The 22270-nt window shown below is 35.0% G+C and overlaps 1 protein-coding gene across 7 annotated transcripts in view; it reads left to right on the forward strand.

Annotated features, from left to right (window-relative positions):
* DIP2C (disco interacting protein 2 homolog C) overlaps positions 1-22270 on the forward strand; it is a 593021-nt gene that overhangs the window by 478347 nt on the left and 92404 nt on the right. For all 7 annotated transcript variants that reach the window (XM_052001629.1, XM_052001630.1, XM_052001631.1 and 4 more), the window contains 5 exons: positions 455-656; positions 7361-7470; positions 9101-9181; positions 20014-20137; positions 20806-20927. In XM_052001629.1, the coding sequence (XP_051857589.1) occupies positions 455-656; positions 7361-7470; positions 9101-9181; positions 20014-20137; positions 20806-20927 (639 nt within the window). The remainder of the gene's footprint in view (positions 1-454; positions 657-7360; positions 7471-9100; positions 9182-20013; positions 20138-20805; positions 20928-22270) is intronic.

Genomic DNA, 22270 nt, shown 5'->3' on the forward strand with positions numbered 1-22270 from the left:
CCCCATCCTATTGTTGTGTTCTGGTTTTTTCATTACTTCTGAACAGAAATTGCATCAAATGTGAAACTGATAGTCTGTTTCCAGTTAACTGGTCAAACAGATTAATAACAGTAGATCAGAAGGGTTAGCAGAACCTTATTCCTGATGCTTTTCACTTCAGCGAAGCTCAGAGGTAAAAGTTCATTAATGCCATCCTAAAAGTTTCATTCTCTTTCTTCACTTCAATCTAGATTATCACTGATATTTCAGAAACCCAAATAAGAACAAAAATACCCCAAACCTGCTCATTGACAGATTAGAATGGCTATGCATATTTCTGAATTATTATGTTTTTATGTGGGACTCATTACTGGTATTGCTCATTGGTGATGGGTATTATTTAGCATTGTTGTACGTAGTTAGTGAATGTTTCTGGTTTTGAACATACTGAAACAGCTTTTGGGAATTTTTCTAGGCTATTGATAGTATCCATCAAGTTGGGGTTTACTGCTTAGCACTGGTTCCAGCAAACACCCTTCCCAAAACACCCCTGGGAGGAATACACTTATCGGAAACCAAGCAACTTTTTCTGGAAGGTTCCCTCCATCCCTGCAATGTTTTGATGTGTCCGCATACTTGTGTTACCAATCTGCCAAAGCCTAGACAGAAGCAACCAGGTATGTTTAATAATAACTGGATTTATTTTTCAGGTAGACAATTTGTACATGTAAGGCTCTACTGCAATATAGCTTCTTAATTAGACATTCTGATTCATTTGGCCTTACAAAGTAGGAAACTAAAGTCAGCAAAGACCAGCCAGATGATGAAAATAAGAATTCTTGTAGAAATATTTGTCTGCTGAACTAATAATTGCTTTCTAGTCCCTTTAACATCATGTCTCTAGGGTGATAATGGAAGAAGTATGCTGGTGAATGTTTAAAAGTCAACACTCCAAAAATGCATGATCCGGTTTTTATGTTTAATTTGCAATATAAACATTGTTTCCATCATTCTGTTAAGTTGAGACAACACAATAATTGGTCGAGACATTATTTGGAGTTTTTGCTAATTTCTGAGGTACAAATGTTCAAACTAAAAATATAATAGTTTCTCAAGCTGATATGAGTTGGTTTCAATATATCCCTAAAGGAAGTGTATACTAGACCAAGAGTAAAGAAACCCAATTCTAATCTTCACTCTATTGTAAAGAAACTCTGGGATCTCAGATAAGTCATTTAATCTTGCTATATCTTCATGACCTCATCTGTAACATTGAGATTAGTATTGCCCTTTCTTTTTACTTCATAAGGTTGTTTGGGGGGAATGGTAGGCCTAGAAAAGCTGAGATTTATTTAAGATCATCAAGATTTAAAGTCCTAAACCTAGATCTTTAAGGTAGAAAGGAAGGAAGAGAGGAAGTGAGGGAGGAGCTCACTACATTATAATCTGTCTTGTGAAGATAATTTCCAATTGTGGCCAAGCCATTCCTTCAATAAGAAGTAGACAGTCCATTTTCATCATTATCATATCAGCTTATACCAGGGGGGTCCTCAAATTCTGGCCCGTAGGCCAGATGTGGCAGCTGAGGACGTTTATCCCCCTCACCTAGGGTTATGAAGTTTCTTTATTTAAAGGCCCCCAAAACAAAGTTTTTGTTTTTAATATAGTCCAGCCCTCCAACAGTCTGAGGGACGTGAACTAGCCCCCTATTTAAAAAAATTGAGGATTCCTAGTTATACTGTCCCAACAGTACACTCTACCTGTGTCTAAAAACCCAGGATCACTTCTACATTCCAGAGAGCCCACTGGAGTTAAACTTTTATGAAGTTATCTTAAATATCCATAAATACAAAAAAGATTATCAGTATTTTTCTGATATAAGCTAGTTCTCTCAAAATGGAACTCAGCTAGTCAGACTTATTTCCCATTTTTCTAGTCAAATTATACTGTCTTTGATTACTATTATCTTTTTTTCTGAATAATTTTTTCTCCTAATGACTTTCCTAAATGGAAATATAACAGAAGTTGTTCAAAAATTTATTTCATCTCCTTTTGTGTTTTCTTATTTCTTGGCTTGGTTACTCTTATAAACTGTAGGATTGCAGTTCCCAGAGATATATTCATTTTTCTAAATAACATATGTATAATGGTTCTGTTCAGGGAGACATTAGGAAACACAATGCATCACACTTCTGTGAATGATTTAAAAGGATGAAAAATCACCTTTTGTGTCTCATATTATCTCAGAACATAAATAATGTTGGGAATCATAAAACAACAATTACTTTATCTAGACATATCTGTTTCTGTCTTATTAAAATTTATAGTAGGATCAGAACTTACCAGTGGGTTATTTAGTATAAAATATATGATTGTGTCCTGCAGCTCAATACCCACTCTACTATTTGAGCCATTTCATTACCACAGACCGAGTGAATCACTCAGACAATCAGTGGTTCTAGATACAAAGGAAGAGACATGAATGCTTGAGAAGTGAGCAGGAGAAGACCATTTAGATATGGTCAACAAATTTATGTTGGAAATGTGCCCCCAAATAGGATACTATTCTAATGACCAGAGGGATTGATTATTTTGTCATAGATCAAGAAAAATTCCTTTTCTACCTCCCAGATTATTATAGATACTATCTAAAGAGAAAAACTGACATCCTTCTGATAACTGAAAAAATCTACAAAACTAAGGAGATTGTATTATATTATACAGCCCATTTTGCCAGAATCTGAGAATTGAAAAGATGATGCAATGAAAGATCAATACTCCTTTTATATGTTTTGTATTTAGGGAAAATTCTTTTCAAATTGTTGATTTGTTTTTTTTTTCTATTAATACACTCTTAGAGTCAAAAGACCTAGAGTCAGAAATCCCAACTCTGTCCCTTAATAAATGTGTAGAAGTTTCTATCCTTCTAGGATAGAAGGCCTAGACTCAAGAAGACAAGTTCAAATCCAACCTCTCTTACTAAAATTGCAAGTCATTGAAGCTCTTTTTGCCTCAGTTTTCCATTCTGAAAAATGTAGAAAATAACTACCTACCTCCTAGGATTGTTGTAAGAATCAAATGAGTTAATATTTCCAAAGCCTATAGCATAGAATCTGATACAGAATGAACACTACACAAATATTAATGATGATAGTGATGGTGATGATGTATGATCTTAAGCAAATCAATTTATTCCCTCATATGTCAGATGATTGGTTTAGGCTGGATGTTTCAAAATTTCCCTTCTAACTTTTGTAGCCAAATCCTTATCACAATAAAGATTATTTGGCATTTCCTGTATGAATAACATTGTAATACAACCTTCAAGTAAAAGTCCTCTTCCCATATATGAACAGATATGTTTATTTCTACGTATAAAGATCATTGCTTCTCTGTCAAGAGATGGGTATCATGTTTCATCTTCCTTCTTTAGACCATAATTATTTTGGGGAAAAAATCATGTAGATATATTTGCATTCAACAATGAAGACATTAATTGGTCATAAACCTGCCAATGAGACAGTCCAGTTAAATCAAGCAGTAATGGTCGAGTTTTTGAGATTTCCTGGAATGCATTTCATCAGAGAGGCTGGGGGATGATGCTGCTTATGACAATTATGTGCAATGTCCATGGAAAGAACAGTGCCTCAAAGGGAAAAAATATTTCTTATGGTTGTGAATTATCTATCTGGAAACATCTGTCCTAGATAAAGTCTCTGCCCGTGTCCCAGTATGAATTTATCAACCATTGTAAAGTAGAGAGATCAATAAGAGCTAGACATGTAGGTGCTGATAAATCTATAATGGGGAAGGAATCAATGGGAGCTACAGGTACCTGCATTCTGGGGACACATCTCCATTTTATATATTCAGTTTGGAAGAAGGGTGATGTGCTACAAGAATTTTTCTTCCATACCCTCCTTTCTTTAAGTAGAGAGGAAAATCATTTGTTCTCGGGGAGGATAAATTTTTATAAATGAAAAAGTTTTCTTGTCTCCTAGCAACAACTAGGAAAATATGTTTTCCTGGCTTTTTGCAGAGCAGATAGGCTAAAGTCTCCAAAGTTACATAAAGTTGAGGTCAGTAGAAATAAGTAAGACAAAGAGAAGAACTGCATCCCCTAGTTATAATGGTCCTACAGAATATACAATATGGAAACCCCATGTTATTCATATATACTTTAGATTGACCTCTAGATAGCTGGTTAAAAGGAACATCTTACCTAGCATTCAGTCACAGTGACTTAAGACACTAACAAGAGAAAATTAGCAAGTAAGATTGAAGACTACAAGTCTATTTAATTATCCATACAAAAGCAATTAAATAAAAAAGCTCTAAGTAGTACGGTGGTTCCATTCATTTTGGCCACACAGTTAGGGTACCAAGTTTCCTTTGAATTTTGTTGATGAGAATATTTGTGTGCAGCATGACCACTTTACCAAGGAAAAAAGCTAATCCTTACTCCTCCCCATCCCCACCCTCCAAATAGTACATGAAAATCAACAAAGGCTCTGCTAAAAACATTAGGCACAGTTTGATTATCGTACATGCTCACTAGCTTAAAAATTGCCTGAAATCGGACTGCCAGAATGGCAGCCCAGAAATCCGTCTGTGGAGGTTCCTGTCATCTGGAGGACTGGGTTCAGTTCTAAGTGCTGATAAGCTGGAAGATATCCAGTAGAAGACAACTGGATTGGTTGAAGGCTTTCATCAATGCCATAGGAAGATCATTTGAAGGAGCCAGCATGTTTATTCTGAAGAAGAGGAGACCAGAGGGAAACCTCGCTGTCTGGGAGGATTTGAAAGGCTGTCATGTGAAAAAAGGATTAGCTTTGTTCTGCTTGTCCTCAGAGGGCCGAAGTGAAAGCAGTCAAGGGGAAGTTGCAGAGTCATAGCAATTAGAGCTAGCCCAAAATAGGATGGGTTTCTTGGGGAAGTTCAGCTCCTCTGTCACTGGAGGTTTTCATCAGATGCTAAATGGCCATTTGTTGGATGTGTAAGAGAATCAATTCTTTTTCAAGTATGCATCTTTTTCAAGCACCTGAACTCCATTCCAGCTCTGATACTCTGTGGTAATGAATGAACCTTAAATTCTGATTCTTCACTTTGCAGTGCCCCATCTTCATTAGAATGGCTTTTTTTTCCCCTTGGCTTTGATTGGTTTCATCCTAGAGCCAGGTGGGATCTCCTCGGTTGGGACTGACATTTAAATAAGGGCTATTCAGCTTCAGAAAAAAAATCAAGCTGGTCTTTTTAAAATAATCAACAACTGTTTAGTGACCATCTAATATAGAGCCAGTATTATATATTTTCTTTCTTTACAACTGTATAAATAAACCAGGAAAATTGAGTGGTTCTTATAATAAAGTGCAAGTTCACTAGTGAAGTTTTTCCTTATTCCATCTCACATCTTTTAGACAAAGTTATCAGTGGCATATTTGTTTGTGTTTATATGTTCATGTGTCTATCTATATGCATATATTTGTTTACATTGATATTACATGGTTTTATCAGTGCAGGAAACTCCCCTTACCAATGCATATCAGCAACTCTTGTACAACTTGCAGTCTTGCAGAGTTACTGAGCATTAGGCACTGAGAAGTTGTGAGCTGTCCAAGGTCACACAACACAACACTATAAAACAGGCTGCTTTTCATGTTAATGTGCAAATATGTATTTATCCATTTAACCTTAGTTTCCCTCAGTTTCCTCAACTGTAAAATGGAGATAATAATAGTATCTACCTCCTAAGGTTGTTGTGCAGACCGTATAAAATAATCATTATAAAGTACTTAGTATAGTTCCTGGCACATATATATATCAACAAGTATGTACTTATCTTTGCATATGAATACATGTGCATTTATGGATATGTCTTACCTGATCACATGATGTTTTTTTCACAAACGTAAGAAAATTTGGATAGGGGATTTCAGTTTATATTCCCAACAAGATACAAAATCTGACCATGATTGATATGCAATTCTAGCCTGAAAAAACACCACCACTATAGCCACCAAACACTATGATTTGCTTTGACATAGGAATTTTTAAAACTCAATGGAATATTCTCCCCTAAAGTTCAAAATGTGCTTGAACAACTAGCAGCTCTATCTCATTACATGCCTATCTTTGTTTCTCAGGGCCATTCTGTCAAAAAAAAAAAAAAAAAGAAAGCAGGCACTGGATCTGCCAATGGTGATATTTTGAGGTCTGTAGGTTAGGTCCCTGGAGGTCCAAGGAATCATTAGAAATTCTGAGGAGTTCTGTAGTTCATAAAATGAGGCAATTATTTTCATTTTTAAAAAATCATGCTTATCATACATTGCAGGATCATAGGAGCATAGATTTTGATTTAGAATAGCTTTTATGGGCCATAAAATTGAACCTCTTCTTTTTTATAGATAAGCAACTAGATGCCCATTGAGTTCAGTGTCTTAAGCAGGGTCGTGTAGTTAATAAGCATGTGTTGCAGGATTTGAACCCAGTGATTCAGATCAGTGGCCTATTCATTAAACCAGACTTTCTTTGAAAATAACTGCATTATACTTCAAAGATGTATTCTTAAAACAAAAGAAAGAAGCAAGGAATCTGGGTGCAATAGGAGCACTCGAAAGTTCTCACACTCTCTCTTCTATGCGTTTTGTGTGTAGTCTTAAATAAAACATTCTATTAGTTTAGACCTAAGTTTCCTTAAAATAATGAGTAACTATAGAATTTTTAAAACATTATTAATTTTGCAGTATCTTTTATTTCAAAGCAGTTTCTCTTTTTAAGTGTTTATTCTAGATTTGCTGAGAGTACTTGATATTTCTTCAGTCAATAAAATGGATAGTCAAATGATTCTTCTTCCTCTTACCCCAATAATCTTATTCCTGGAATCTAATTCAAAAGATTTTGCAAAATGTGAGATTTCCCTTTTAGGAACTCCATTATGTGTGGAAATGGGGAGGGACAGTGATTGAGGTAATCCAAAATAGTTATTTCTCATTTGGATTTGGAATAGATAGATAGATAGATAGTATGTGTGTGAGGAGGGAGGACAGACGAAGGGAGGGAAGGAGAGAGGAAGGAAAGGGAGGGAGAGAGAGGGAAGGAGAAAAGAGAGATGGAGAGGGGATTTACTAATATCTTATATTTAAATCAGTTTGCACTCCTTGAGTCCAAAATAAAACTTTTCATTATGATTGATCCAACCCAAGATAGTTAAAATTAACATTTTTGATCTTACTGTAATTCATATGTTTCTTTTAAAATGCTATAAGAGCATGTCTCTCTAAAGTTAGTAGAGAGCAAGTGATTCTCTTGCCCAAGGGGAATGATACTAATTTGGGGTGGAACCTTATAATTTTCTTGACGATTTTTTTCTGTCTCTTAACAGAAATTGGCCCTGCCTCTGTGATGGTGGGGAACCTTGTGTCTGGGAAAAGAATTGCTCAAGCTAGTGGCAGAGACCTTGGGCAGATAGAAGACAATGATCAGGCCAGAAAGGTAAGCCTTGGGAGTGTTTGCACTATAGTTTCTATGAATGTGAAGCTAATAAAAGACTAATGTAGTCCTTTGCAGACTTGGAAGATACTGTCTATTGTGAAGTACTCTATACCCATTCTTGCTCTGAAATAGAAACATGTTGTTTTATATGGGTTGTAGACAGATAGACACTTTTTAAAGAGAAACAATAGACATGTAGTCAAAACCATTGAATGATATGCAAAAGGGGTGACCTGATTCATCCTTTAATTTGATAATTTAGGGGATTTAGGAAGGAAATCTTGGAAATCCTTGCTGACTTCATTTCACATCCCTTAAATTACCCGGTGTTCCAACCATCCCTTTTCCTCCTGTTCCTTCTTTTCCTCAATTCTTCTCTGCTGCTGTAACTCCCAGTGGAAGCCCTGCTTCTGACCTTTCTTTAATGAAGCTCTTGCTGCTTCAGATTGTGACACAAAACTGCTCAGAAACCCAGGTATGAGAGCTGTTTCTTCCGAGTAATTCATGCCCTTGAAGGCAGGAGAGTGAGACTTATTAGAAACCAAGTCCTGCTTTTTAATATAATTTTTACCTTAAATACCATCTTTCCCAACACATAGGGTTAAAAATGCCCATTATTTTCAGATTTAAAGACCTAAAGTAGTACTGTGTTTAATCATATCAGGTACTTCCTAGATAAGAAGGAATCTTAGTGTAAATATATAGTTAATTGGACAAAATCATCATATAGCTGCAGCTGCCATTTTAATAGAAATGAGTAGAAGTTTAACTATAGCATGAAGTACCTCACTAGGCTATAAGATTGTTTTATTATAGGTCACATCATTTTCTCCCTCCCCTATATATACATAGTGTATTTGTGTATATTTGTGTGTGTGTCCAACTCCATGTGTGTCTTTCTCTGACTTTGTTTCTATCTCTCTGTGTATATATCTGACATTGTCTGTCTCTCTCCTTTGTCCTTCCTCCCATTCTCCCCCCTCTTCTTTTGTCTTTCTCTTTCTCCTTCTCCTTTCTTCTCCTGTTTCTCCTTCCTTCCCCAGAATGTGGGACAGCCCATTGGTGAAATACAAGCATTGTAATGATCTGAGAAAGTGACCCAGTGGGATGTATATAATTGTGAGAGTACCGTGTTTTCTTTTAATATGAAGAAATCCCTTCTAGTGATAGTCTGCTTAGTCCAGTAACTAGTTTAGAAATCTTTACTTTTTTTAAAAATCTAAATACAGAGGGGCTCTAGGTACTTTTTGAAGCCTTGCAAGAGACATAGTAACAAATGTATTCCTTATGTAGGGAGATCTGACTTGTTCTGCCCACATATAAATTTAGGGTTTCCACACTTACTAGGGACTTTGGTCTGTGAGCCAACAACTCAGAATAATATAAAAACATTGAATTGCATTAGGCCAAAAATTATAACCAAGCTGTTTATTCTTGGTTATGTTTGCAGAGGATTTTAGCTGCGGAATATAATTGTGCTGCCTTTCCTATGGTATTTGGATTGGGGAAAACAGCTGCTGGAAGTGATCCTGAAAGCTTTCCAGACGGAATTGGCTTATTCTGTTGTTGGAAAGGAGAGTAAAGGCCCCAGTTCCAATAGCCTGAGCCTAATGATTGTGCTTTGTTGTAGTTCCTGTTTCTCTCAGAGGTTTTGCAGTGGAGAGCTCAGACCACACCTGATCATGTCCTGTACACGCTGCTTAACTGTAGGGTAAGTCATTTTTGCCTTTTTCTTCAGAAATTTCACCTTATATAAAATCTATTTTACTTCTTTAGAGTTTTTGGTGTCATTGTTTTTCCTCCTTCATAATATTCCTGGCTTGGTCTTTTCTTTGATTTCATTCTTCCTTATTTTAAATACTTTTAAATTTGTCATCACTCCTTTTTAGTTATTGATTGTTTTTCTATATAAGTAGTAATATTTGTCATTATTTGTAATTTAAATTCAAATAGATACGGTTTATATATAGCAACATTGTTTGCAGAATACTTTTTTTTTCCCTATCCCTCCTCTTTCCCAACCCTTGAAAATAGAAATATGTGTATTGCATTGAAATTTTGATTTAGACCTGGGATTTCATGAATGTGAAGAACTTCCAGGTGTGGAAACTCCCTCTGTCAACATAAGTCAGTAGTTCTTCTATACTTTCTAGTCTCAGCAAGTTGGATATCCAAGCCTGGGATATCAAGAGATTAAGTGATTTGTTCACAGTCACACAAATCTTATTTAAGGGAAATAGGACTTGAATCTATGTATTCCTGACTTTGGAGAATCATAGTGCTTGGGAGCAACAACTCTTGTTGTTGCTATTGTTGCATTTGCTATTGGGCATTCCCAAGGGTGACATCTTGACTAGATGAGATTGGATTTAAGGCATGTTGCACAAAGTCATCAGTCTTGCTCTCTTCTCCATAGCTATTCAAATCTAATTGCAAGGCAAAGGTTAAGATGATGGGTGATAGTCCAGAATGCAGTGGGTGACCACGACCTTTCTAAATTAAATCTTTCCCAAGTTTGTCTGAGGCCATGTTCATTCAATTTCTAAGGGCTAATTAAAAATTGAGACAATATATAGACCAATTTACCATCACAAAAAATGTCGATCTATGAGGGGAAGACCTGCTATAGCAGGATTTCTTAATTTGCAGCCCCTTTTCACCTGAGGAATTTTTATGTGATCCCAGGTATATAGGTATATAAAATAAGTATACATACCAAACATTTACTGTTAATAAATCATAATTCACAATCTTCACGTTCAGTTGCATCACCACATATGGTGTTGTGAACCAGTTTAAAATCTTTGCTCTAAAGTTCTACTCACTTCACTTTCATCAGTTCATATAAGTCTACTTAGGTTTTTCTGAAAGTATCCTGTTCATAATTCCTTATAGCACAGCAATATTACATCACAACTTGTTCAGCCATTCCCAGTTGATGGGCATGCCCTCAAACCTTAGTTACCACAAAAGAGCTGGTATAAACATATCCGTACTTAGAGGTTCTTTTCTTTTTCCTTTGGTCTTACTGGGATACAGACCTAGTAAATACCTAGTAATGATAATTCTGAGTCCAAGGACATTATACATAGTCTTAAAAGTCCTCAGAATGGTTGGATCAATTCACACTTCCACCAATGCTCCAATTTTTTCATATCTCCTCCGATATTTCATTTTTCTTTTCTGTCATGTTAGTCAATCTCATACATATGAGGTGGTACATCAGAGTTAACAATTGCATTTATTCCTGAAAAAGAAATTAGTCTGATGATTATATTTAAAAGATTCAGATTCTTTAGTTTACAAAATATCATTAATTTTGAACTGAAAGTATACTATAAAATTTGAAGGAACATCTTTTCCAGAGATGTACAAGAACATACAACACAATCTATGTTCTATATCTCCTCTCTACTCCTCAAAAGATCTTCTTAGTGATCTAGCTTGTCCAAAGAAACTTCTCTGCTTTCTTTGTCCTAGAGTTTTTGTCTCAATTCCATTTAATTCAAGCTTTTAGTAAGCTTCATAGCATTTCATAGACTATACAAAAATAGAAATGAAAAACAGTCCCTATCCTCAAGGAGCTTATATTCTACTTCCTCTTTCCATAACTTTATCCAGACTTGCAATGGTTTCTGTAGATGATGAAATCATAGGATTTTAGAATTAGAAAGCATCTTTTCACTTATCTAGCCCACTATATGGATGAGGATATTGATGGCCAGACAGGTAAAAGTAGAGTTATCTGTGATCTCCATCTGAAAACATAAAGGCAGCAGCACATGCAGAGCCAGTCTGCTACAACATGGGCAGTCAAGATATTGCCCACCAGAAATCTGCTTTAAGTTATGGGATTTGATTTGAAGCACATGTATTGATTGGCTTATGCCTACTCCAAATTATTCTAAAAAATACAAAAGAACACATGTAAGTCATTAGCTTAAAGAGAATAATACAGACTAAAAATAAATACAGCTTTAAGAATATTCAGTTAAATCCATAGCTAATCAATAAAGCTTCTCAGTTTACTAAGGGAAAATTGTCATTTAAGAATATAAATTTAACTTTAGAGATTGTTATGGTAGAAGAACCCATATAATGGTCTCCTACAAATCACCCAGTGATACAATATAAGTGACATACTACTGGCATATTGGGAGCATTGGTATGAGCCTCGTATATACTCCTGAATCTATAGCTGTTGAGTTAATTTATAGAATAGTAGTCTAAAAATTGTGTTCCATTGAAAATGACCAAATTTTTCTGAAAAGGACAAAGAATACAGCCAGATTTCAGTTGATGGGAATGAAACCACAAATAAAAAGTTTTTAGGTTAAACTGAGGAAAAGAGAGTTTGCTGACATAGAAGGCTCTTTGACTCCTATAGACAGCTTAGTATTTCTCAAACGTTGTAAAGCTACCAACAGCTGAGAACACAGAAAAGAATTATTGGACAAAAAAATTTCCATATACTGAGAGCAATTCTAGTTCTAAACAAGAAGTACTATGTTCCTTCTATTTCTTAATTTTTGTTTTCTCATAGTCAAGAGTTGTAATTCTTATCAGTGTAGGGACCTTGTCACCAATTTGGATTGACAAATTTTCTGTACCCTATATAAGACCATTATTTTCGAGTGGGAATGAACCTCAGAAATCTTTTGGTACCACCATTTTATAAATATGGAGACTGAATCCCTGAGAGGTGAATTAATTTGCATAAGAATGAACATTACTCCCCACCCACCCATCCAATATAAAAGGCAGAACCTGAAACTTGATCTTCCTATCCTCAAGGTCAGCCCTCTATCTACTGCATCATAATATTTTTGTTCCATTATATTTCAATTCTGATGGTCCAAAGGTGTAGATTCAAGCAATTACATTCAGTTACTTTTTCTCCCTTCCTAGAGAAACTGATTTCATATTTGAAGGCATAAAACATACTTTCTACAGTTGTTATATTGTCATTTCCACTTAAAATTATCTGCAAGCTAGTAAAGAATCCTGATGCTGTCTGACTAGCTCTTCATTTTCAGGTAGATTACCAACTCCTTTGGAAATGATGGAACCTTTGGTTCATAAATGTGAGTGATTCTTGACAATATCCGATTATACTGTTGTGCTCTGAGGCCCCCTCATCTCGAAGTTTCTTCCCCTTCATCGGCATTGCAGCGAAAAAATACTAGAGCTGTGCACTTGGGCTTAGTGATGAATAAAAATTAGATTCATTGCAAATCAAAGAAAATTCTCCATTCTTTGAATTTGGTGAAGGAGAAAGAAAGCGAGAGAGGAGGAATTGAAGGGAGGGAGGAAGGGTAAGGAAGATGAAAGGAGGAGGAGAGACAGAGACAAAGAAACAGACAGAATATCTATTATAAGAATCTTTTAAAAATGGCAGCCAAAATTTCAATTCTCTTTACTTGTAATAATGTTTAAGGATATAGACTTCTGATTATTTGCTCATTTTTTCCTATTTCTTCAGGCTTGCCCTTGTTTCATTACATTAAGTTATGCTGAAAGTGTCTATGACAAAAACACTAAGATTATTTATAGAGCAAGGATTTTCAGGGTGTGTTAGCAAGACAAATATAGACAGACTGAATGAATGAACAAGCATTTAAGAGCTTACTATATGACAGGCACTTTACTCTAAGGATGAAAATATAAGCAAGCAATATAGATGTTGCCCTCAGGGAGCCTATGTTCTAATAGTGTGGGAAGACAACAAATAAAGAAGTAGAAAGGGGATGAAAAGTATATGATATTGGGGTGATTTGGAACTAATGGTCAGAAAGTAAAATGGGGACCTGATTTTGTGCAATATAAAGCAAAAGCTTGATTTGTCAGCACTCACAATGGTTCCATGGCAGGAGTTCAATGAGAAGATAAAATTGATGGCATTTGTGGAGGTGATGTGGTTCTAAGTTTGTAGAGAGAAAGTGATGTGAAAACTTACACTTCTAGTCTTTTAAAATGTCTCCCAAGGTTATATGTCAGTTATATGTTTTTCTGTTTCTTTTGTTGAGACTATTCTACTAGATTCTTTTTCTCAATTCATTCTTCTTCATATTAGCTTTACAAAGAGAGCCTTTAGATTTTCCTATGAATGATGTTAAGGGATTCAAAGGAAGAAGAACTATCTACCTGGAGTCCAGTAACTTGCAATAAAAGATGCTATCTGAAAAAGGTCACTAAAAAATTAGTGTTCTTCCCTTTGAGCCAAAAGTTTTTATTAAAGTCATCAGAGACCAAGTAGTAATGACTACTGGTATTGGATTCAAATGTGAAAAATGCTCACCTTGTAAAACTGTCATTGAGCCAATGACAGAGCCTGGTTGGAAGGTCATTCAGTTTAAAAAATACCCACTATTTATAATGCTACAGTAATGTTCCCAAATTGTTTGGTGCCTTGGAGTATTGTTAATGTTAGACAACTTGGTGAGATTAAATTTTGCATTTTTATATGCCTGCCAATATAAGAAGCACTGAGTTCCAATTATAAAATAAATTGTGATAAATAAGAGTTATTTTCATAATTCATATTATGTTGTGATGTTAGGACAGCAATAATTAAAGCTGGCATTTATGTAGTGCTTTATAGTTCATAGGGTACTTTGTATACTTAAAAGGGGTATAGTAGTTATCTGCATTTGTTTGAAAGGGTATCAAGGGTATCATCCCCCAGAAGAAGGATTAGATATATTCTTTTTTGGTCCTATGGACAGAAATTGCAAGGAGGAAAATATAAACTTGATGTAAAGACATCCTAATAAAAATATCTATCCAAAAGTAAAATGTGTTGCTTTTGGAGTATTTTGTTTTCTCTTATTTGATGGCTTTAAGAAAAAGCTGAATCACGATTTTAAAAATACTTTATGTTAAATAAGGAGATTCTTTTTCAGGTGCAAGTTGAATTAGATGGGCCCTTAGATTTCTTCCTACCTCTGAAATTCTGTGATTCTGTTTTCTTATGAAATCCTCACAGTCTAGGCTGAGGCAGGTAATACAAATATTATTCCTTTTTTACAGATGAGGAAACTGAGGCTCAGTGTGATTAATTGACTTGATCAAAGTTGCCTAGCCAGTAAGTCACACTGGTACAATTTTCCATCAGAAACAAGTAAATTATTCCTTGCCACTACAGAAATAATATTTAGCTGGTTATTTAAGATACAACCGGAGTGTTCTGTGAGATTTTAGGTTTTGTTGACAGTAATGTAGTTCTAGAAAGCCATTTGTCAGAAAGCTCATCTTAATAGTTCTCTTGAATATTGGAAAATCCATTTATCTTCCACATAGCTGCTGAAATGTTTTTTCTTAAGTGTAAGTATGACCATCTCTCTCTTCTAGTTAAACTACTGTGGATTCTATTGTCTCTAGAATAAAATATAAATTACTCTAGCTTTCCAACCTTAGATATTCCTCCTTGCACTTAGCAGTGTTGCCAAACAGATCTTTCTGACCCTCACATATGACACTCTACTCCATTCCATCTTCATGCCCTTACTCTGACTGTATCCTATCACTGCAATTCTGTTTCTATACTGGTAATTCCCAGAGTAGAATCTCCTGACTTTGAAAGAGATTTGTTCTTTGTGTAAAACCATTTGGTGATTAAACTAAGTTACTGTGTTCTCATCTTCTGGGATTTTTTCCTATGAAATAGCTCAGTCTGATGCAATGATTTGAACTGACCTAGCCTCTAGTCTTGGAACTGCTGTTACTTGTATTATATTGTACAAGTAACTAACCTCTCCAATCTTTATTTTCCCCTATTGTAAAATGAAAACATTTAAACAGATCTTGAATGTCTCTTCTGGGTCTGAAATTCTAGAATCTAGCCTCTGAGTTCAGCTCAAAACCTATTCTCAAAGATAATCACTGATTCCACTTAACCTTTATGAAGAATCCATTTTCTCACAATATCTTTGATCATAGGAATGTCTCCATTTAAGTTTGCACTGATTTTTCTTCTTTCTTTTTTTTGGTCAGGTAAAGCTGTCATTTTTTATCAGGTATTTATCCCAGTTTTTGCACTGCCCTAATACCATTATAATCTTTCCTCTTACCCTTTTTTTGCAAGTCACTTTCAGTTCTATTAATGTTTTTATATTGCATACATTTACAAATTTTTCCCACTTTGTGAAAGGTGACCCTTGAAGAATCATATTGTGTGTTCCCTTACTATAACACTTGTCAAATGGAAAAACAATAAATCAGAATTGAGGAGGAGGGGGAGGAATTATACTTCATGAAAGTAATCTTTCAGTGTATGTCATTTCCTCTATACCCCAAAAAAGATAATAAAGGTATAATATGGAAAATGTTAAGGAGTCAAAAGATGAACACCCTCTGATATAATATTAGAAATGCTAACAATTGTAATTAGAGAAAAAATCATAGGAATTAACATTGGAAATGAAGACATCAGAATATCATTATCCGCTGATGTCACAATAATGTATTTAGAAAATCTGTCTCAACCATAAAATTGAGCTAATAAATGAGATCATTGAGGTTGAGGAATACATGAATTCTGTGCATTTTTCTTATATAAAAGAGATTCTATTTACAATTTACAATTTACAAAAACCCTAGCAAATATTATAGGAATTAAGCACCAATGACTAAAATAAAGGAAGACAAATAATTAGTTACACTCATTGTTCACTTGTAGAAATGATAGAATAAAAATGGCAATACTCCAAAAATTAATTTAATGCAATAGCCATCAAAACACAAATAGGTTGTGTCATACAACTCAAAATACATTTCCTGGAAACACCTCAGAGCACTGATCACCTGAGCTAATTAATTATGCCTTTTTCTATAAAATGTTTTTTTTAAATGCATCATGAAATATAGTTGAAAGAGCACTGGAAATGAATTTGTGAAACCTGGCTTCTGGTTCTAGTTTGGATTAGACACAAAAGCCATGTGGCCTTAAACAAGACATTTGAGCCTTTTGCCTCACAATCAATGAGTAAGCATTTATGAAGTACCTACTACATATCAGGCACTGCACTAAGCACTTTACAAATATTATCTCATTCAATCCTCCCAACAACTATGGAAGATACATGCTAGTATAATCCTCAATTTACAGAAAAGGAAACTTAGGCAAACCAAGGTTAAGTGATTTGCCCAGAATCACACAACTTTTAAGTATCTGAGGTCATATTAGAACTCAGATTTTCCTGACTCCAGATCCAGAGCTCTATACATTCTGCTCCAGTTGTTTCTAATGTAAGAAAATAATAAGTTTTTGAAGGAGCACTAGATTCTGGGCTGGGCTATTATCCTGAAGCAGGTAGCACTTGAACTGGACTGTTTAAAGGGTGTTTGGGATTCTAGTTTGGGCCAATCCCTGTGCTGAAACAAATTTGAGTGAAGCAAATCAGTTAAAGTAAAAATGTAAAGAAAAGTAGTATGTAATAAGCCAGGAAACAGCTAAATGGGGAAGAATTCCAAAAGCCAAATAGAGGAGTTTACATTTTATCCTAAAGGCAATAGGGAACTACTAGAATTTTTCTAGAAATATTTGGTGAAGGTTGATTGGAGAATAGAGAGACCTGAACCTGGGAAACCTAGGAGTCCTAGGTACAGTTCATGGGGATATATACAGTGGTAGCCATGTTATTGGAGAAAACGAGACAGAGTAATGTTGTACATGTAAAACTGATCAGATTTGACAGTAGATGAGATAGGTAGTAGGAAGGAATATGAATAGGTAGGGAAATAAATTTGGGTAGAGATAAATTTGGGTATCTAGAAGGATGGTAGTGCTTTCATCAGAAGTAAGGCAGTTCAGAAGAGGGGTAGGTTTGGGGGAAGAAGACAGTTCTATTGGGGGCATATTGAGTGTGAGATCTACAGAGGACATTGAGTTGGAAATGTTCAAATAGACCAATGGTAACATAGAACTGGAACTCAAGAAGAGTCCTCTGCATAAAGATGATCATGGGAGCTTTGTAATTCGATGAATCACAGAGTAGTTCTAGAATGAGAAGAGAAGAGAACCCAGAATAGAAAATTTGTGACTTGATGGTTCATGTCTGTGACATGGATAATGACTTAATAAAACATGAGGACTGACTTCCAAGTAATAGGAAGAAAACAAAGTGAGGGAAAAGGGTATCCAGGAGGAGAGTGACTAATAATATCAAATGAGGAGTTACAAGAAAAGATCCAAAAAAAGTCACCAAATTTGCAGCTAAACAGTTATGTCTTTAGAGAGAACAGTTGAGTGGTGAGATCAGAGGCTAGCTTGCATGGGGTTGAGAAGTGAGGAGAGAAAATGAAGACAACAGCTCTTTCTAGGATTTTGACTACAAAAAAAGGAAGAGAAACAAAAGAGACTGGAATGGTCATATGAAGCTTTTTTGTCTTTTTTGGTGTTTACACAAACAAAAAATATATGTGGAAAGGTTGAAAATTAAAGAAGCAATTTAAAGAGCCTCATCTAGAAAATTAACTCTTTGGACAAATACAAAGTATCCACACTGAAATATAAGTACCTACTTTCAATACATTAACTGTTTCAGTCATAGTTTAAGGAAACTTAAGACTTTTGACTTTTACATCTTCAAGCCCATTCACTTATGTGAATCCTCTGCCGTCTTCAGGAACAGCTAGCACACATGATTATATATTGCTTATCAAAAAAAGATATTTTGGTGCTTTTTTTTAGCTAGCTAATCATTCAATTAGTACCTTCAAAGAAAAATCAAACTCCTATTGCACAGCTTTTTTTATTCCATTGACGTGAGCTTCAAGTTGCCCCCTCATCCTGTTAGACTAGCATGCTGTCTTAACCCAGTGGTGTCCCAGCAAAAAAGGAATGAAAATCAGATTTCAGAGCAACTTCCTAAATCTGGCAAATCCCATGACAATCTTCTTTCAAGAATGATCCTTCTAGTGGCAATTCTTCTATGACACTCTTATTTCCTTGTATCCATATCGGCTATTCTGGAGAGAGATTATACTGGATAGAGATTATACTCTAATTAGTCTTTTTCCACTTCTGAGGTTTTTACAACTGACTTCCTGCTGACAAAAATAGCTTCTTATTATATAAAAAGCTCCAGGCTCCTTTTTTCTACTGAACTTTTAAAACTACAATTTGAAGAGAACAGAAAACTATTAGACAAAGTTATATTGCAGTTTCTTCACCCTGGGAAATGCTGTACCCCAATGGTGTCAAACTCAGATAGAAATGAAGCAATAAGCCACTCATAAGGATCCCTGTGGGCTACATATTAACCTAGAAAAGTATTAATGTTCTCTATGTTCTATTGTGTGTTTATTTTGTTAAATATTTCTTTGTTATGTCATAATCTGGTTTATACCTCATTTGAGGATATTGAGATGGGTTACAGATTTAATAGCCCTGCTGGGACATTATGGTATGAAGTATATGAATGCAAAGAACAAATATAAATATTGATTGCAACTTATATCCTCATTTAATTACAGAATTGTTTTTATTTTTTGCTATGGTTTTCTGTGTATGTTATGTGTCATGAGTACCAGACTTGATTCAAATTCCTGACCTGGATTCAATTCTAACTCAGATACTTCCTATGTTATTGTAAAAATTGTATTATTTAACTTCCAAACCTCAGTTTCTTCAACTGTAAAATGGGGATATTTTTACTTACATATTTCCTTCACTAGGGTATTAGAAAGAAAGTTTTTTTTAAATCTTAAAGCACTATGTAAATGGTCACTACTGTTGTTTTGAATCTTGTATCCTTATTTGAAATCATTCTTTATCAATATTTTTTTCTCAAGAACCTACTATTTAGTACTCCTTCTAAATAAATGTAGTTTCCTATTATCTTGTGATTTTGATAAATTTTTTTATATGGGTGATGATTTTTGCAGAATCTGGCTATGGAATATCACAGATCCTTATTGATATGCCAAGTCCTTAAATCACCAGAAGGGTGCATTTACTGCCATATTTCAGATAATTATTTAAAGAAATATCCAAGTATTTCATGTACATACTCCCAAAGGGCAAAACCAGAAATAGTTGATCAAAGTTGGGAAAAGGCTAATTTTGGCTTCTTATTAAAGAAAACTCCATATTAATTAGAGCTTTCCAACAGTAGAAAGAACTAGTGATGATTGGTGGTGGGATCCTCTCCTTGGGGGCCTTCACATAGAATTTGCATGACTTTTCCTCAAGTATATTACAGAGGTATTCCTTTTTGTGTGGGGGTTGGAATAGAGGACCATTAAAGGGCCCTTCCAACTTAAAATTCTGTGAAATATCTTATTCTTATACTATTTGAAGTTCCATGTTTCAAAGCTATCCTAATGCTAATTATAGTAATAATAACATACTTATATTGCATTCTAAGAATGATAAAATGGTCTATAAGAAAAGCCTATATACTCTATGATATAATCGATCTATAATAGGTTGTCTTTAAGTTGTCTTTCTAAATAGCATCTCCCTTGGTCAGGAAGCAAAGTAATTGCTGGATTGAAAAAACCACAAATGCTTACCTGGTCTGATCTTCTCTCAATATTCAGGGCACGATAGCCAACTCCTTGACATGTGTCCAGCTGCATAAACGAGCTGAGAAGATTGCTGTTATGTTGATGGAAAGAGGGCACTTGCAAGATGGAGATCATGTGGCCTTGGTTTACCCCCCAGGTGAGAGGGCAAAATATAGAGCTCCAGACATCTGCGACCTTACTATCTTGCCAAGAAACCTGTTATAATGAACTCTGGTGCTCATCAGCAAATACACCTGTGTAATCCAAAACCTCTCACAATGAATTCAATTCCTAAAAAATTCCTAGAAGTTCCCATTTCATTTTCTATTCTGGAAACTAAAATTAGTTTATTGAGGCTTGTACAAGGGTCTAGACACTACATTTCTAGGCAGCACAATTCCATGATGGGTTAGTTACAAATTTCAAAAAGAAATTCCAATTTGCAAAGATGTTCTTTTTGCTTAAACTTATTCTATTTGCTAATTTATTCTGTTAAGTATGTGCTGTTGCTTATTTAATCAATAGTGATTAAATGTTTTTACTAGTAATAATCAAAAAATTTAAAAGTCCCTCTGAGAAATGAAAGAAAGATTAAAGTTTTGGCAGCTCCTTGGGCATTCAATGCCCAAAAGAGTAGCAAGAATGAATGCAGTCAGTGAAACTTAACAGATAGTGACGAGGGACTGAAAAATAAGCCTGTTAAAGAGCTTAGCTGTTCAGTTAACCTTCTCCTAAGTTACTTCAAAGTAGTATTTATGCTGACAGGGGTGACTGATTAAACAATCTGATTTTCAGCTGAGAGTTTCTGTTTTGTGCTTCATGCAGGAATAGACCTAATTGCAGCTTTTTATGGCTGCCTATATGCAGGCTGTGTGCCAATAACGGTCCGACCTCCCCACCCCCAGAACATTGCCACGACATTACCGACTGTCAAGATGATTGTGGAGGTAAGGCTCTCTGGGAAGACAGAGGTTGGTTGTATGAGCTGAAGGCCAAGAGAATGCATGCTGTCTTTTGTAGTTTAGCATAAGGCTTCTCCTGTCTACATGCATTTGAAAGTTTCTGAGTCCTCATAGTGTTTGGCAGGTTTTCTTTTTATGTTTTGTTTTTGCTTTTATTTAAAAAACAATATTTTCCCCCGTTACATGTTAAGAAAATTTTTAGTGTCCATTTTTGCAAAATGTTGAGTTTTACTTTTTTCTCCTCTCTTTCTTCAAATGGTAGGCATTTTGATATAGATTTTATATGTGCTATCATGTCCAATATATTTACATATTAGTTACAGTTGTGAAAGAAGAAACACATTCAAAGTAGAAAAAAACACAAGAAAGACTAGAATAAGGTAAAAAATATGTTTTGATCTGTATTTAAAATCCATCAGTTTTTTTTTTATCTGGTTATGGATAGCGTTTTCCTTTGTGAGTCCTTTGTACTTATCTTAGATTATTGTGTTGCTGAGAAGAGTTGAGTCATACATAGTTGCTGACACAGCATAAAAAGTTTTCCTAGTTCTGCTCATTTTACTTTGCATAAGTTCATACAAATCTTTTCAGGTTCATCATTTATTATTGCATAATAGTATTTCATCACATTCATATCCACAGCTTATTCAACCATTTCCTGAATGATGGGCATCCCCTCAGTTTCCAATACTTTACCATCATGCAGAGGGGTAATATAAATATTTTTGTACCTATAGATTCTTTTTCCTTTTTTATAATTTTCTTGGAATGCAGTAGTGGTATTTCTGGATCAAAGGGCATGAACAGTTTGGTCGACCTTTGGGCATAATTCCAAGTTGATCTCCAGAATGGTTGGATTAGTTCAGAATTCTACCAAAAATTCTACCAGTGTATTAGTGTCCCAGTGTTCCCACATCTTCTCCAAGATTTATCACTTTCCTTTTTTTGTCATATTAGCCAATCTGATAGGTGTGATAGTGCTTATTTAATCAATAGTAATTAAATGTTTTTACTAGTAATAATCACAAAATTTAAAAGTCCCTCTGAGAAATGAAGGGAAGATTAGAGTTCTGGCAGCTCAGACGATTCAGAGTCATTTCAATATGCATTTATCTAGTCAAAAGTGGTTTTAAGCACTTCTTCATATGCATTTAGATAGCTTTGATTTCTTCATCTGAAAACTGCCTGTTTTGTATTCTTTAACCATTTATCAGTTGGGGAATAGCTTGTATTCTTATATATTTGACTCAGTATTTGAGAAATGAAGGCTTCATCAGACATACTTACTTGAAAAATTATTTCCCAGTTTCCTGCTTTTATGGTTGCAT

Source organism: Antechinus flavipes, chromosome 5, assembly GCF_016432865.1.
Source record: "Antechinus flavipes isolate AdamAnt ecotype Samford, QLD, Australia chromosome 5, AdamAnt_v2, whole genome shotgun sequence".
Classification (NCBI taxonomy): domain Eukaryota; kingdom Metazoa; phylum Chordata; class Mammalia; order Dasyuromorphia; family Dasyuridae; genus Antechinus; species Antechinus flavipes.